At 31.3% G+C, this 10,811-nt stretch overlaps 1 protein-coding gene across 1 annotated transcript; it reads left to right on the top strand.

The window, feature by feature from the left end:
* The first annotated feature begins 3,042 nt into the window (after positions 1-3,042).
* Positions 3,043-4,174, top strand: LOC128166745 (sperm motility kinase Tcr mutant form-like). The gene has a single exon (XM_052832082.1). The coding sequence runs from the start codon at positions 3,210-3,212 to the stop codon at positions 4,017-4,019; it is 810 nt and encodes a 269-aa protein (XP_052688042.1). The 5' UTR covers positions 3,043-3,209; the 3' UTR covers positions 4,020-4,174.
* Positions 4,175-10,811: the final 6,637 nt, after the last annotated feature.

The raw sequence follows: 10,811 nt of genomic DNA, 5'->3' as shown, positions 1-10,811 counted from the left end.
AAAAATTTAATAGACAAGTTTGATTTACGCTCTATTATAAACACATAAAATTTCGAGGCTTGCCGCGGTAAGAGATGAAGTTAATTTTCTTCACTCGCCTGTCGATATATAACGGTTGTCTACAACATATATCCATCCATATCACACTGCAACTATCTGGAAAATTTTCTTCATTCATTTTATTTATAAATGCATCAATGGATACATATATTGTGATAATTCAAACTGAATGATACCCCACAGCCCCAAATGATACTTCATATATTCTCCTTGATAACGTTCCACAGTATCTGGATTTTCCATAAACCATTGTTTTGATTTGGCATGTGAGGTCTGGCGAAAAAAGCACAACAACGAAGTTTTGAAATCTCATTGGATGAGCTAATCAGTGCATGTTTTGTACAACGATATAATGTTAGATATATGAACCGATTCCTTGTACAGGGACTTTCAAAAATATGTCCACGAGAAGCTAGGATATCAGTATAAAGTTGAAGCCATTAGCTACAATAAAATATTGCTAATAACTATTTTAATGAAAGCTTTACTATAAATTCTGAACTGTGCATTTACGAAATCTTTTTTCTTTACAAATGATCTGTGATCCACATTGCCTTAAAGTACCAATCATTCGTTAAGATCGGAAGTTAGATCTATAATTTGCTGTGGGATTTTCCCATGTGGTCAGAGTTATATTTCATATATAATATATTATTTTTTTTACATTATATAAAAAAATAATATGATAAAATGTTAGAGATGTTTATATATATATATATATATATATATATAAGATAAAAAAATGCATTTTCTGTCTAGATTTCCCATACTCATATTTGTAGTAACCCGTGCTAGTCTTGTATATTTTTATTTCACGCATACCATTATTTGAGCTATAAAAACATAATCTATTGTTTAAATTTCTGTATACAGTTGTAAAATGGTGTTGATTATCAAAAACTAGACACACCCCACATTCTGTGTTATATTTGAAAATATAGTAAATTGATATTCCTATACGGCTTATTGTATGGATCTCAATTCAAAAATTCTAGCAAAACAATACATTTGCAGATTTTACAATAAATCCCTCACTGCCAAAATTAGAAAGCCAAGTTCAATTATCTCATTAAACACTACGGAAATGTGAACACTTGCGCAGAATCTGTTTGATTTTTATTGAAGACGGAAACCCCTTTGTTTATCTAGCAGACATCGCAAGAGAATTAATTTGAATCAGCGAGTATTCTTACTCGGTGCGATTATCTACCAGAACTCGCTGTCTGCAATATCCAAGAAACATGCAAACTGTTTTCGGAAAGGTTTTTGGTCAGTTTATTTCGACAGGTAAAAACAAAGTAACGTTAGGTAAATGAAATTCATCATTTATCAAATACTGTTGAGTAACCCTTGAACATTTACCACTATTTTGAAAATCAGAAAATCTTCTCTAAAAATACCCCCCCCCCCCCCTCGAAAAAAAGAAGAAGAAAAAAAACAACTTGACAAAGAGGACCCCGCACCACTCAATCGACTTAAAAATAAACAACTAAATAACAAAACCAAACGTTTGGGGTTAATAAAATTTCACATGCTACATATATTGAACAAGAAGATTGCTCTAGTTTATCTTGCAAAGAGCGCGGACTGAACGGCGCAGTTTGAGGGTGCGAGGCGCGAACTTTCTTCTACACCTGCTATTTCTAACGAGAACAAACACGACAACATGCCACGTTCCCTTTTATTTTGGCAGGAAAGAAGATTTTGGAAGAAATCTTTCAACATTCCTGATAGTTATTAGAGTCTGCAGACCTCTATCTCTTCTTGTTTTCCGTAATCAAAAATCAATCACGTTGTAGGTAAAAAAAAACTGGTTAACCAAATTACAAAAAGGTTCTTGGGTTTGGACGTCTTGTAATGAGCACATTCCGACATTGATCTCCACACCATATGAAATATGGTTCACATAAACCTTTTAGTTTTATATAAAAAAAATACCAAAAATAAAAGTGCAATTAGATGAAAAGGAAAGCGTTACGTCATTTGATTAGGTAGATCACCTTTGTCTTGGAGCAGAATCATTTATATAACAGAGATAACGCACATGCTGAGATCTAAACAAAACTTGATAATTGAATACTGCAAAAGTGAATATATCTTGAGTTATTTTCAGAAGCTGGTGTATCTGTTCCCTTTATGTTTTATCAAATTGTGAATATAATGTATTAACGATTAATCGAAATTTTGGGTAGTTAGACCATCAAACAAGTAACCTTCATTTGGAATAGTCGCTCTACAAACACCACCCTCATAAAAACACATATCATTCAAATTAACTGAAACATTTAATTAAGATGGCAAAGATCAAATCAAAGTTTATTTCATTAAAAAATAGGTTTTTTTTTGTGAAACGCACCCTGATCGAATTGCTACAGTACATTTCATCCTATTTAACTCTGCTTTTTAAAAAGATTAAAAAATAAAACACTTGGTTCCTTTTTAACAGACCATATCATTGTATCTCTAGTTCGATTTACGTTTAAATTACAAATTTTAGGTTAAAATTACACATCATACTAACAGTTATTGCTATTGTATTTTCAAAACAGCGACAGCAGTCCAAGAAAACAAGAGAGCTATCTGACGATGCAATCTTCGTGGAAGGCTTGTAGTTCGTGCATTAGGAAGGTAGCGATACAAGGAACCTTGAGGCCCTGAGATGAAAATGACAACAACAGCAGCAGAACATCAACAAAACACAGATAAAGGATAAAATAGATAAAGTAGGGAAGCCTTCTTTATCTCAGAATTACTAGCATTTCATTTGATTTTGTACCAGTAGTGGTATATTATCAGAATGTGTTCTTTTGGCAGATTGAATAAATATATTTTCGAAGTATAATTAAGATTAATTATTGATTTGCGCTATGAAGGTATATTTTGCCAAAGATGCCGTTATCTCCTGTGAATAGCCACCAGATGGCGTGATAGCGCTAATCATCACCGCAATTAAAGGGGTTACTTTAAAGAGAAGCTAGCTGTGTTTTGTTTTCCCTCATACGATGTCTTAAAGCATCACTGCTTGCAGATCTAAGGAGTACGTCTAAAGCTCCACCCCTTTTAATTCGTAAACAACGCATCGTTTGTTGACTGTAGTATATAAGAAAGTGTTGCTCATAAATGCTTTCAGGAAAAGCGCACCAAAAGATATGGATGACCATGCTTATGCTATACAACACAAAATCGACGATGGTGCTTTTGGTGAAGTTCTCTGTGTTAAAGATACTAAAACTAACCAAATACTAGCTATGAAACAAATTCTATACCGTGGTGATATTTCTAAGGACCCCTATATCATGAATGAAATATACAGCTTATCTCATTTACATCATGAAAATGTAATCAAGCTGATGGATGTTATCATTACTGATAAAAGTGTTAACTTGATCATGGAATTAGCAGAAAATGGAAATTTGGAGACATTCATTCAAAACAATCCACTTGCTTTTGACCAACTGTCACATATTTTCTTTCAGCTATTATCTGCTGTGGATTTTTGTCATCGTAATAATATTGCGCACCGTGACATCACTCCATGTAATATATTGCTTACTAACAAGACGAGTGTTCGATTGGCAGATTTTGGTCTTTCTGTTCCTTGTCGTGATTCTGAAGGACACGTAATTCTGTGTGATGATTATTTAGGACACATCCATTATTCAGCACCAGAAGTACTGAAGAAGACTCAATACGATCCGCTCCTTTCTGATATGTGGAGTGTTGGAGTTGTTTTATATTTCATGATTCATGCAAATATTCCATTCACAGGGGATGAGGAGGAAATAATATCTCAACAAACAGATGAAAATATTGTTACAGATCTTATAAATCGAGGAAACGAGAAGGGTGAAAGGTACGCTGGACAATTCATCACCGTTATGCGAAATGTGTTTCGTGGAGACCCAGACAGACGCTGTAAAACTAGTAACTTGTTAATTTTGATGAACAACGAAGCATGAAAGACGCATGAATTCTAAATGGACAATTGACACTACATTCCTCTTCCTGTTTTTAATGTTTTCATAAACAGTTTTCAGAATGGTAAATGACTTTGTAGTCTTGAGTTATGTGTATTTGTTTTAAAGAACTGGAAAAATAAATAAAACAGATTTTCTACCTGTGTTTATTAATAAGTTTAATCAAAGGACACAGTAAACAAAACCCTTGGTGGTAAGACTTTCAACATTTATTATTTTACTTTGCGACCAATTATTTTTCTTCAACATATTAGTATGTGTGACTTTCAGAACTATTGCACATGATATAAATCAGATAGCTCATATTTTAGAGCTCTTGTTAGCAAGGACTTGTCTGTTTCGTATTTGTACTCTGGACAACTTTAGATATTTATTAATGAGTGTGATAATCAAGTTTGCAACAAACACTTGAAATATTTTTGAGTTCTAATTTAGATTTGAAAAACCTTATAAAAATCTTAGAGGAAAAATTCAATTTCGCTATATAGCATATTCAGGAAACGTTTACGATTCTTTATGTGAAATTAAAATTGTTAAAGAATTCAGGAAACACGTCAAGAAAAATTCATGATTTAGAATTGTCATATACTGGAAAAAAATTCTAGTATATTGAAAAAAGATAATAATTCCATTAAAACGATATATTGATTTGTTTACCCTAAGAACACAGTTTGGCAAACAGCTTGACACATATATAAGTACCATAAAAAGTATGTTGATCCCAAATAAAGGCAAACAAATGATGTTTTAAAAATGATATAAGGTTATGATCTTTTCGTGTAAGGTCGAGTAATTGCATTCGCTAAAAATCTAATAAATTAATGATTCTATGTAATGTTTTTCACTGTTCAAATGTTATTTTGTGTCTTTAAGTTCATTTCGTTTAGCTGCTAGTAAAGTGATAGTATCAAATACATGTACATTATCGTATTAGGTAATTGAGGTGAAACTTCAGAAGCGAAAGTTTAACAACTTACATGCAGCACACTTTCTCTCTGTATTATCCTTTTGATAAAATGCTCACTGCAACTGTGTTACAAATGTGCAAAACGCAGATATAACAATATGTTACCGGTGGGTGTTCATAAAAATTGCGGGAGGTCTTACCACAAGGAACATCCATCATTACTGGTATGCACCTGTGTAAGACATTAAATAAATGCAAAGGTAGTTGTACCTATTGTATATGCAGCTTCTATGCACGAGCTGCCCTCTGTGTCTGTATAGAATCAGTGCATGTAACATTTCATATTTGAACGAAATACATATCAGAAACACAAGGTTTAATATGCCGTACAAGTTGAATTATACAATGTTGTGTAGGGGAACAAAATAAAACCCGACAAGTACCTTAACAACCTACTATCTAACTGTACCTTTTCTGACTAAAGTGTGCATGAAAAACTGATCAAAAAATTCTATTCTGTAACCTAAAAACTTTACTTTCATATATACACATATTTTCCCCCAGTTATTTTGACATTAATTAACTTTCAATTCTCACTGAGCTTAGTTCGCGTGCACTGTCTGAATAATGAGATTGGACAGCAACAATTTGTAGTGCGATATAGGTCAGCTGTTTGCTTTGATATAATTAAGTATGTATCTCTATTGGAGACTGGAGTCTGGTAAACTCGTTTCCTTATTATCATTAACTATTAAAAATAGATTTAAAAGAAATTGACCATAGGTAAGAAAGCCAGATCGTGTTTATATTCTGATAGGCCGACTACCGACATTTCTGCATGCATGCAATCTATACATAGACATATTTTTAAAAGCAGTAACAATAGAACAGAAAGGTACTAATGATTTGCATACATATTAAAAGTTATAACTACTGCGTATTGTGCAATGTATATAGTTGACATATATGAATTGTCTACAAATGTTTTAGAAATATAAACCACAAATGAAAAAAAAATCTAAAATACAATAATGCTAGTTGGTATTCAGCATTGATATTTTCATTTTTTCCAGAAAATATGTTAGTGATTACAATGGTGATAATTAAAGGAAGTAGTATCCTAAGAAAATCTGTGTAAACAATTTGAAGCCCCATGGAAATCACAAACGATAGAAAATGGACTTCAAAGAAGAGTTTTCAAAATAGTAATCATCTTGCCAGTTAATCTTTCGTGCATAGATAAATATATACGTTATTTACTTTGTATGTTATTATTATACAACGTATGTTATTATTCACTTTTCCTTTTCTCCACAATCTTTCCTTGCCACTGCAAACAATGTGAAAAAGAAAAGTATAAAACTGGGAGCACATAAAGAGACACAATACATGTTCATGCACTGAAAGAACTTTGTTAGATAAAACACATGTTCACAGAATTTTGCAATATTCAAGGAAGAAATATTGAATACGAAACTCTGAAATTCTAACTTGACCTCACAAATACTCATACTTCATGTAAAAATAATACTTTGCAAAATATTTTTACAGTATAAAACTTAACACTCTTACAACAAGCATTACGTGCTTACATCTCAATACATTCGATAATATGATAAAATAAGAGTAATACATGAAATTGGGATTACTTGTCCATTAGAGGAAAAACAACCAAAAATCATTTGGATAAAGTAAAAACTATTTTTATTTCTGGTGACGTCTGTTTATTCTATATTTTTAAGTACACTTATCTACAATAATCTTAAAATGACTTGTCCTCATTATCTTTACACGTTTTTATATCTACTTTATAGCTTAAAATCCGCAATCTCACAGTCCAGAATCTTTTTTCCTATACCTTTTCGTGTACAAATAAGCTTAGAATTCAAACCATATTTCCTCATTAGAAAAAATGGGAAAAACATCTGTTAAGTGTTACGAAAAAGTTCAAATGGTCCAACACCTTTGATTGGTCTATTACAGATTACGGTATAAAACTTTATTCTTTCTTGACGATTTCTTTAGATAAATTAATCGGACATACTAGTATTGTAATCTTCAACTTTTTGAATTATATTGATTTTTTACTGATATGTAATTGCATTTATAAAAAAAATTGTCAAATAAGAAAACCTGATATATCATCGATATTTTTATAAATTTACATGCATAATTATCATAAAACATATCGTTCCTTCTGGTGATGTTAAATGTGGAAATACAAGAGAGTCTTTGATAAAATTTCATAGTCCAACTAAATTCAATATTAAACATAACTGTGTGATTTAAAACTGTGCTGACTGTAAAAAATTGTTTGAATAAAATCCCGCAAAAGTCACTATGTCAAAAACAGATCAAGATTTAAACCGTATTATCTGAGACAGCATTACGTAACATGTGGGAGTAAAGAATGCTATTTCGTTAACTTGATAAGTTGAGAAATAAGAACAGACGTTTACGTTCCCGTTTACAAATCTCAACAATTTCGCTGCTGTATGGACACAAACATTCCGGGAGAGGCTTTGATAGTTTGAAGTTTTATAGCTATTTTGGTCAGTATTTCACAGAAAAAACCCCGCATACTTGACGTATAACATTGTTTTATTTGCAGTGGCAAATACAATGTTGTTTACTTGTTAAGTGTATGTAAGATGTTGTGCATTAAATTATATAGTTGCCGTTTTCCTTTTTTAGCATTCGGTCGTTCCGACTCAATCATTACTATAGCCTTTTTTTACGCTTCATTCACACTGTTTACATTTTGAACTATGTATGATATGAGTTAAATTTGGCCCCATAATTCGCCATTTTTTAAAGTGTTTCTGGTACAACAAAATGTTATGTTTTATTTTAGAAGAGTTAATGTAAAATATATTTTTCACCTATTTATTTGATTTATTTGCACTCACTGGCAGTATATATAACGTCAGAAGTGGCGCTATTTCTACAATTCAATCAAAATCAGTCAAAAATTGACATTTTTCTTATCTTGTTATGAATGGAAAATATAGAGCGCATACTTGAACAAGGAAATTTTTTTTGTCACTTATAAGCCTTGGCTAGATACATCTCTGATTAAAATATTTTGTTTGTTCAAGCATGCTCTATGTTTTCTGAAAGAAAAACTGCTTGAAAACAAGCTGTTTTATGCTAAAAATGCAAAAATGCAAAAATGGCGGGAAAAGGTTGTCTTTACGATGTCATATTTCTAAGTTGTGGGCAGTTGAATCAAAATGCACAGTATGTAAAGACATCATCTATATATCTGTACAAAGAAAACAAAGAATTACATTGAAATGATGATGTTCATTTTAGGGGGCCATTTTAGGCCCATATCATATATAGTCCAAATTTACCCACAACGTTCATCCTTAATCATTCAGTCAGAGATTGGTAATAATGTAAAAAAGTCATCGTTTTACTATTTGTTTCATCATTTATTACATCCATTAATTTGCAAATTTGTTACAACCTTACCGATATAGGATCATTTTATACAAAAATAAATCTTAATTGAATAACAATCTAATACATGCACTTATTTGGACAACATCAATGTTACCCATCTATCGTCTTAAACTATTTTTTTCGGGTTTCATACGATAAACATAATATCATCACTTCATTAAGGAGCTTCGTAGATTTTGATAACTACTTGACTTGTCTGACCTCCATCTGAACCACGAAACCTTGTAATGTCCAAGACAACAATCTTGTACCACAGCAATCGGGACTTTACACGGTGACTGTCGGCTTCACTTATTGCTTGATATCGTTGGATACAGTTATGGTTATAGATTTTATGATTAAAGTAAAGTACAACTATAAATATTGTGAACATACAATGTACATGTATATATAGGTATACGTACAAGTGGTGAAAAGCATAACAAAAATTGAAAAGACCCTAAATATTTAAATCTGCATTCCCTTAAGTAGACAATTTTAATGTTATGACCTTGAACAAATACAGCTTTATAATGTAAATATCAAGCCTTATCTAAAAAGCAAGTCAGGCCACTGGCACTACTTCGTTTATTTCTTAATTACATTGATATTTCAAAAAATTAAAACAGTTAAACCTTTTTACTTAATTTATCACAATTCTTTTTCCTCATATTTTCACTGATTTTAACTACAGTATCTAATTTTCAGTTTCCTTTGTTTTAGATTGTTGAGTGGACTTGATGATACATATACAGCTGCATAAAGGTTTTATAATAGTTAATTATCCTTATGAACAAAACGCCCAGCTTTTATTAATTTGATTTGTAAACCACATGAGCTTTGAATACCTTCCATTATATGAGAACAGACATTATAGGAAAATATATGAAACTATGAGTTAATGCTATCGTTTAACAGAATTACACATTTATGAGCTATGGTCTTCTGGGCGTCAACCCTCATTTATTCCTTTATTTTTTTTTGTTTAATTAAATTTGCCATTATTTATCACTCATATTATGAAATCTTAAACTCGCAAACCAAATGAGAGAACAAGCACGAAATATATCTTTAGTTGCTCTGAAGATAACAAAACTCAAGAAAACTAAACACAGTAGCATGCAATACTTGATTTGATTAAGGAAGAAAGGGGTTCACTGTTGGAGAATTAATGTGATACAAGAAGCATTCTCTTTGATTGTTATCATATACAAGTACATGCTATCTGCAACAGGAACAAAAGTGCATAACATTTTCTAACAAAGGATAAAAGTATTCAACCTTATTTAACGGTCATGTTACAATAATTATGCCTCACTATTCATTTAGAAGTAAGCGTACCATTGTATGTTTCGATTAATTTTGAAAAAAAGACTTATTACATTTAATTTGTAAAAATTCATTTCTAACAATTAGACCGAGATGTATGGATTCATATAATAATGTAAACGATAACATATACTGTGGTTTCATCAATATTCATTGAATACCAATTTTCGTGGATTTGGTTATTAAGTTGATCCACGAAATTAAGTGTTAATTGAAGTGCAATTTCTATTAAAAGTTTGTATTGATAGGGTCATTGGCCACGAATTTTCGTATCCTTGAAACTGTGATTTTCACTTTATCCACGAAAAATGATACCCTTGAATATTAATGAAACCACAGTATTTTGAAAAATAGGATTTGTTTGGTAAACAAACTTTATATACTAAAATACAGAACCGAACGAAAGGGGAGGCTTTACAGAAAACGGAAACTACATTATTTTCTTCATTTTACACCTGCTATTTAAAAAAAAGAAATACAGATAGCAATATTCACTGCTTCGCGTCGGGGAATATTTCGTCCCTCGGGGGATAATATGCTCACTCTTGTTTTTTTGGCAGGAAAATCATGGGACATCTTCGGTATTTTTTAGATATCTGGTGTGTTTTCCATAATAAAAATATCAATTAGGGTTCTAATAGTAATTTCATTGGATATTGCAGTTTTAGTTGCTTTCTTATTAATGATGATATTTGTTGAATTGTATAATGATACTCTTGTTGAAAGTTTTATTTCTAGTTCTTATATCTATTTGAAATAATATTTTTAGCAATATTTTTAGCAAAAATCCCTCATCTAATATTAATTTTATCATTTGTATAAGATTAATGACGAAAAATTAAATAAAATCAATCTGCTCATTCACATTTAAAATAAAAACAAAAAAAATTTCAGATAGTACTATGGATAACATCTTCTTTGACGCTCTTGATAAAACAGTTTTAAGCACACAGACTATGTACAAGTTTTTAAGATAGATTTTATAAGTACAGTGTTTGCTTGACCTTCATACGAACCATGGAACATTGTGATCTCTAATACAACAATTGTGGAGTACATTAATCGGTTTATCAGACGTTGATACATGCAGT

This window comes from Crassostrea angulata, chromosome 10, assembly GCF_025612915.1.
Source record: "Crassostrea angulata isolate pt1a10 chromosome 10, ASM2561291v2, whole genome shotgun sequence".
Lineage (NCBI taxonomy): Eukaryota > Metazoa > Mollusca > Bivalvia > Ostreida > Ostreidae > Magallana > Magallana angulata.
The sequence above is the reverse complement of the archived record's forward strand: the minus strand, read 5'-3'. Positions and strand labels throughout refer to the sequence as shown.

Bases quoted from the DNA above. Each gene is read 5' to 3' on its own strand.
- LOC128166745 (XM_052832082.1), top strand. From the start codon at position 3,210: ATGGATGACCATGCTTATGCTATACAACACAAAATCGACGATGGTGCT.